Here is a 7,345-nt window from a genome sequence, read left to right as displayed (position 1 = left end):
CCGACATCCATGCTCCACGGGCCCTATTCTGATAGAGGGTTGCCATTAAGCCAAGTGTGAGGGTTAGATGCTGTGTCCTTGATACCACTGAATCAGCAGGACAGAACGGCTGACTGGTTAGTTTAAATTGTGCGTGCTCCAGCACATTTTCAGTGCCACTTACAAAATAAATGATTCCCTTGTTATCATGCGAACATTCGAGACACGTTCATCATTAATTCACAGGTCAACCAAAATGAAGAGACTAAATGGCATTGAGGGTGAAAGACTTCCACCTTGTCACAATAATACAGGGCTTCAGGGAGATAGTCTTAAAATTCCTTCCACCCAGTTTTATACAGACATCCACGTTGTTTCTTTGGTTTCAGTGTCTTTCATAGTGTGTGAACCCTGAGCCAGGACACACGCGTCCCATCTATTTTCTCACATTCACGAGGGACTGTGTAATGCAAGTTCTAAATGTACCTTGGGCTGATTGTCCCTTCAAATCCTAAACACCTCAATATCCCCTGTTGTCAATTTTTCATTTATATGTCTCAATATTTTAATGTTAGGACTAAATCTAATCAAACTCAAAACACTCCTAGGATCAAAATTGGTTAAACACAGCTGAATCTTTTGAGAACTCGAGCCACCAAATGCCTATGATTCTCATTTCTAGTGATGATTTGTATGTAAGATATTAAGAGTTGTACTGTTCGAGCTTTGACATCATAAGAGAAAAACAAAAATATACATGAAACTACAAAAAGATAGAGGGTATTCAGACAATAAGTATATGTATGCTTTTTTTTTTTTTTTGGATATTTGCCCACTTAAATCACCTACAAAAATCAAAACCGCCTGTCTACTTTCCTAAAGTAGATTTGAAGAAACTCTCAATATTTCTATATTGAGAGTCTATGTATGTGACTTGAATGCAAAAATGAAAAAGATTGGAATGGCAACAAAAACCATTCTTTGAATCCTGTATGTTTTAAAACACACACTTATTAATATAATAATTAATAAAAACCAGGAGGCTAAGTTCTTGTAAGAGCACCTCCTTTTACAGTTCTATAAATTATGTGCTCATAACATATGTGCTCACAACACTAAATGTTTAAATATAAACTGAAGAATCGAATCAATTATCAAGGTATTTAAAAGTATTTAGTAACAAAAATATCCAGACATGAGGCTGATCATTTATTGCCATTTCAAACACGTGTTTGGAACCAGAGTCATAAAAGTTATGTTAAACCGTTTTTCTTTTAAGATGAAAGCCAATGAGACTGTACCTACTTATTAATTTTTTTAAATACAAAAATGATCTCAACATAATCATTACTCATAGAGCAGCAGCACAGGATTTTGTTACTGCATCATTAGTGATTTATCACATTATTTAAAAAACAAGAACAAAACCAAAAAACTTGTCCACCAAGAAGTCAGAACATCTGCATATAAAGTAAAACTAGCATTCGCACATCAATTGATGGTCTCCACGGTACGCTATTCAGGTAGTTGTAAACTGTATCTCATCATCTAACTACATCTGTGGCCATAACTACAGAGTTGTTGAATCACCACCGTGCTATACACTTGAGACTAATGTCTCATTGTCTCTCAATTATTTTTTACAAAAAGGCTTGTTTTGTTAGTAATTCACGACTGATATTTGGTCTCCCATTATCTCCATTACACCAGTGGTAATCTTTTATCTGTTTATGATACCCCCAAGACAGTTGGGTAGGATTTTTTCCCCACTTTTGTCTGACTCATTAAATATCTATAGTGGTTCCCTGGCTCTTCTACAACCAAGCTTATGAGAGAAGCTAGTCTGAGATTTAGTCACTCATCATGCTGTCTATGGTCCAGTTAGTAGTAAACCTCACCGTTACCGAATGCTTTTGACAGATGGGTGAATACCACCGTGCCTACTCAGAAATGCTGAAGTGCAGCCACTGCTTTTATCCTAAATAATAGTGAAATGCTAATACTGGACTTGAATTTTATTTGAATTTATCTACTTAGAGACTTAAACCTGTACAACATCTCATCAGCAGATATCCAATCTCAGATCAGTATCAAACTGCTTTTTCAAAAACTTGTTGGAATCATGGGCAGGGGGACCCCTGGGTGGCGCAGCGGTTTGGCGCCTGCCTTTGGCCCGGGGCACGATCCTGGAGACCCGGGATCGAATCCCACGTGGGGCTCCCGGTGCATGGAGCCTGCTTCTCCCTCTGCCTGTGTCTCTGCCCCCCTCTCTCTCTCTCTCTCTGTGACTATCATAAATAAAAAAAAAAAAAAAAAAAAAAAGGAATCATGGGCAGGTAAGCAGTAGTGACACAGTGGTATGTATTTACTTAGCAACTACTACTTGAACACCTATTCGCTCTCTTAGGTGCTGGAACCATGAAAAGAAACAAGAAAGACAGAACCCTCTCCTTTTTTTTTTTGTTTTTGTTTTCCAGCGTGAACTTTACTGCTAAGGGTTAGGATTACGGGGGATTTTCTTTTTATTTATTTTATTTATTTTTTTATTTATGATAGTCACACACATGGCTCCATGCACCGGGAGCCCGACGTGGGATTCGATCCCGGGTCTCCAGGATCGCGCCCCGGGCCAAAGGCAGGCGCCAAACCGCCGCGCCCCCGGGGATCCCTAGGGGGGATTTTCATGTTACCTGTGCATTCGGTGTCGTCTAGGTAGTCTATTGCAAACACACTGATTATCAGACTGAAGTGGGGCTCCGGCGGACGGTGCGCAGTCAGTGACGGACCAAGTGAGTCTATTTGCCTTTGGGACTCGGAGTGGTCCGGTCCCTGCTGCCTGGCCTCCTCCTGCCTCGGCTCCTGGCCCCAGAGGAGCTGCGGCTCCGGCCGCCCCGGCCCCGGCCCCCGCCGCGGCCCCTCTCCCCGCCCCGACTGGCTGCCCTGGGCCCCGCGCGGCTCCTCGACAGGCGTCCGCGCGACCCCTCCCCCCGGGGGCTGCTCCTGCGCTCGCTCTCGCGCCCCCCGCGGCTCCCGCGGGAGCGGCCCGGGCCGGGGCTCCTCCGCCGCCGCGGCCCCCCGTGGCGGTCCTCGCGGCGGCCCGCGCGCCGTCTGGTCGGGGAGCCCCTCCGGGAGGGCGGGCCGGCGCGATCGCGGTCGGGCCCGGGCCCGGGGCGCAGGTGGGGGTCGCGGCTGGCCCGCCAGAACCCGTCGTCGGGATTTCTGAACACGTGCAGAAAGTTGCAGCGTCTCCCCCTTGGGCACCGGCGCAGCTCAGACAGGCCGCAGATGGCCGCCTTCCACCGGGTCACCGGGCAGAGCTCGCACTGCAGCCGCCGCCCCGCGTACCAGCGCCCGTTGAACAGGGACAGGGCCGCCCGGCACTCCGCTTCCGACCGGTACTGGACGTACACGTTGCCCCGGAGGTGCGGCTCCAGGTTGCGGCTGACCTTGAACTGGACCACGGTGCCCACGGCCCTGAACTCCGGCAGCACGTCGTCGTAGAAGGCCCGGAAGTGCTGGTAGGTGTCCTCCTCGCTGTCCTCCAGGCCCGCGTCCGGGTCGTAGTCGTCCCGTCGGCACTGCTCCATCCCGAACGTCGTGAACATGCTCCTCACAAGGAGCGTGGGGCTCGAGGACGGGAGGTCGTGTCGACGCGAACACCTGTCTCCGAATCTGCACGCCCCCGTTTTCCTGTAGAACGGACAATCGGCGCGATCCCTCTCGGGCGCCCGCAGGCCCGTGGGCGGCTCCGGGTTTCGCCAGGGGGCGCCATTCCCCAGCCGCGCCCCGGGCCCAGCCTGCTCCAGCGGCCTCCGCGCGGCCTCCTCCCGTTGTCTCCGCTCCTGCAGCCTCTGCTCCTGCTCCTGCCTCTGTCTTCTCTGCTGCGCGTCCCACTCTTCCCTTAGCTTCCTCTCGTGTTCTTCCCGCCATTTCCTAGCCGCCTCCTCCCTTTCCTTCTTCCTTCTGAAGTCCTCTTGCGCCTTCTGCTCCCGAAGCAACCACGCCTCGTGCAGTTTTTGCCTCTCGATCTCCAACAGCTTCTCTTCTAGGCGTTGTTCTTCCGTAAAAGCATCCTCTTCCTCCTGCTGAGAGGGGCCTGGGTCTCTCAACCGCGCCAGTTCCTGCCGTCGCTTCTTGCGCTTCGCCTTCCTCAGGGCAGCCCTGTACTTCTCGCGGCTTGGTTTCTCCGGAAACATCATCTTCCCGGGCGCCGCCATCTTGCCGGGGCCGCCACGCCCCCACCCCAGAACCCTCTTCTGGGGGATCTAAAACCCAGTTGAGAAAAAGAGTGAAAACAAGTCAAGAGGTTTGTTTGTTTGTTTGTTTGTTTTAAGAGAAAGAAACTGTGATACGTGAAGCAGTATAAAATAAATATAGGTTTAGTAAGGTTAAAGCAGGAAAGATGGAGAGAGAGAGAGAGAGAGGTTTAGAGAAAACCTCTGGGAAAAAAGAGTATTATACTGATACGTGAAGGTGGAGTCAGTCCTCTGAGGGACGAGTAACAAACATTACAGACAGAGATGACAATATGAGCCCAATGTTAGAAAGTCACAGAGTGGAACATTATATTGACTACAGCTGCATGTGTAAATGTGACTTGACTTCCACCTTTTGCCTCAAATTAGTTTCCTCTTGTTTTTAGAGTGTGCTCTGACTTACATTTTGGAACTCAAAGTGAAGATTACTCATTATGAAAGGAAATGTTTGGAGCTAGGTTGTAGATGAATATACTGACACGGGAAAAAAAGAGTCCTCTAAGTCCTTTCTGAGGAGACATTGCTTAGATGCTGAGTGACTCAGAGAGTCATTTCAGGCTCTCATTTTTAATATTCACTGGAAGGAAATTCTTCCCCATGATTAACTTAAACTCTCATGATATATATTTTTCTGCTCTATTTTTCATCTCCTTGTAGAAACAGAAAATTAGAGTCTAAACATTTCTCAGAGAATTTCCATTAAAATAATAATTATATGTTTTCTCTCCCCCCCCCCCCAATTTTTTCCTGTATCAGACAGGGTTAAACCAGAGAAAGAAAGCCAGTAAGAGATACATACTAAGAGATTATTGCAAGGAAAAGGTGTATGAGATTGCAGGACTGGTTAGGGAAGTCCAAAAATATGGGGTAGGCCACCCAGAAGAGCAGGCTAGAATTCCAGAACATGGTCTGAAGTTGCTGTCCAAAGGCAAATTTCTTTTTCTCAGGGAAGCCTCGCCTCTGCTCACAAGGTCTTTCAGCTGATTGAATAGGGTCCATACAGACCATCTAGAATAATCTTCTATATTTGAAGTAAACTAATCATGGTTTTTAATCACATCACAAGTATTTTCACAGTGACTCCTAGATTCGTGTTTGATTTAATGACTGGGAACTATAGCCTCATCAAGCTGACACATAACATTGACCACGACCCTTCCCTTTCCTACTTCCTTTCCCTCTCTCCCTTTAATAAGTTATTAGGTCCAGATTGTATCACTTAGATCTGAGTAAGATAGGGGTTCACACAGAAAGGAAGGATTGAGGAGCTATGGTAGTCTAGCTGATGTATCAGAGCCCAGTTAGAGAAAGGAAGGCGTGAGTATAGCAGCACTAGTGATGCAGAGTGGGCTATTAGTCTGAACAGAGCAAAGAGGAATTTATGTAGGAGGGTAGCCTAGCATGGGAAGCCTATATGGGGTGAAAAGTCAATATACAAGGCAGCAGTACATAAAGAAATGGTCTGTATGAGACGCCAAAGCGTCAGAAGAAAGAGGAGAATGTCTACATGGGGGATAGTGGAAGAGATGGCCATACAAGGGTTGTCTTTTATGTTTATGCTTCTATTCCCTAACTTCATTCTCCTGGTTGGCCTGGGAGCAACACTATCCCAGTAGTAATGAGCACGCCTAGAGCCCAGATTTTGGCTTAAAATATCATTCTCCACCCACAGAAACCATGGCTCCTTGGGGAAGAAGCTGACTCTGGGATTGGGGGAGGAGAAATACAAGATAAAGTCTAGAATATCGTAGTATGCCAGTAAGTATGCAAGTGTTCAAAGAATGATAGAGACATGCTAAAAGAATACAGAACTCACCTTCTCCAGGGTTCCCACAGGGTAAAGTTGAGAAAATTGGAATTTTGAAGTAAATAATGATAGCAATGGATTATTATTTATAGAATAAAAGGATCCCTACTTACATATGGAAATAAATTGAAAGTCAATGAGTAATGGGATATTTTTCACAGTCTCAAAGTATCACCACCCAAAATACTAATTACAAAAAGGGGAAGAAAGTAATTTTACTGTGGAGAATCCCAGCAGATACCATTTTAATTAAATTGTCAAAGTCAACGTCACTAGTAATGGGACAATATGAAATCATACATTACCTGAGATAATGTAATAAAAATAGCATTGCTTCTTTAATAGTTCTGCTAAAAATAGATAACTTGTGTTGAATTATCTGAGAACATACGAAACAAACAAAAACTGGAAGATATTCCACAAAATAGTTGGTCTACAATCTTCCAAATTATCAAGATGATAAGAGTCAAGGAAAGATGGAGGAAATATTCTAGATTAAAGAAGCCTAAAGAAATAGGAACATGTTCATCTATCTAACTCTTCCTGTAACTTTGAGAAGAATGCAGGGTGGATGTTTTTTATTATTTACATAAAGAGAGGCCTAGTGATTATAGAAATAAAAGGACTTTAGTGTCCATGAAAAATTATTCTAGTTAGGGAGGATTTGGGCGAATTATACATCTATCCAATTTTTTAAAATGTGATTACAACTTTTAAATATTATTTTCAGTTATAGCCTCTGCACCAGTGTTTTTCAAACATTACTGTGCATACAAATCCCTCACGGATCTTGTTGACATGTCATTTCTGATTCTGTAGATTTAAGGTGAAGCCTGGGTTTTTGAATTTGTAATTAGCATCTAGGTAATGCTGAGGCTTTTGGTCTACAAATCACACTTTGAATCATCAAGTTCCTTAGTAATAATACAAGGCGTGGGTAGGACAGGATCCCAATATAAATGCTACTAGTCTCGTGTGACTGTTATAATTTGTTTAAATATATCACAAATGGAAATAGGGGTTTATTTTTATGGGTTTAATTCCTTGAGAAAATTATATATTCGTGATACTTTTAAGTTGTATGCTGATACTCAGCATGGCTCTAATAAGTGCGTGCATGCATTTAAATCCTGGTAAAATCAATCACTCTCTTTTAATGGCTGATCAAAGTTCTCGGTCCACTCTTCCTTTCTCAGCAAATTTAATATTGTAATCTCCAATTGCTGAGATGCATTACGGTTTATGTTTTGTCTGCCCCCAAAACAGCAGAAATGGGCCTCTGCCAGAGAGGGCTATTAGATTA

At 44.7% G+C, this 7,345-nt stretch overlaps 1 protein-coding gene across 1 annotated transcript; it reads right to left on the bottom strand.

Moving 5' to 3' along the window:
- Positions 1-2,310: 2,310 nt before the first annotated feature.
- On the bottom strand, positions 2,311-4,425 carry LOC119864951 (U2 small nuclear ribonucleoprotein auxiliary factor 35 kDa subunit-related protein 2-like). The gene has a single exon (XM_038568336.1). The coding sequence runs from the start codon at positions 4,194-4,196 to the stop codon at positions 2,775-2,777; it is 1,422 nt and encodes a 473-aa protein (XP_038424264.1). The 5' UTR covers positions 4,197-4,425; the 3' UTR covers positions 2,311-2,774.
- Between the last annotated feature and the right edge of the window lie 2,920 nt (positions 4,426-7,345).

This window comes from Canis lupus, chromosome 21, assembly GCF_011100685.1.
Source record: "Canis lupus familiaris isolate Mischka breed German Shepherd chromosome 21, alternate assembly UU_Cfam_GSD_1.0, whole genome shotgun sequence".
Lineage (NCBI taxonomy): Eukaryota > Metazoa > Chordata > Mammalia > Carnivora > Canidae > Canis > Canis lupus.
Note: the sequence above shows the minus strand (reverse complement) of the source record. Positions and strands in the feature narration are given on the sequence as shown.

What these genes read in the sequence shown, in the direction of transcription:
- LOC119864951 (XM_038568336.1), bottom strand. Translation starts at nt 4,196, where the DNA reads ATGGCGGCGCCCGGGAAGATGATGTTTCCGGAGAAACCAAGCCGCGAG.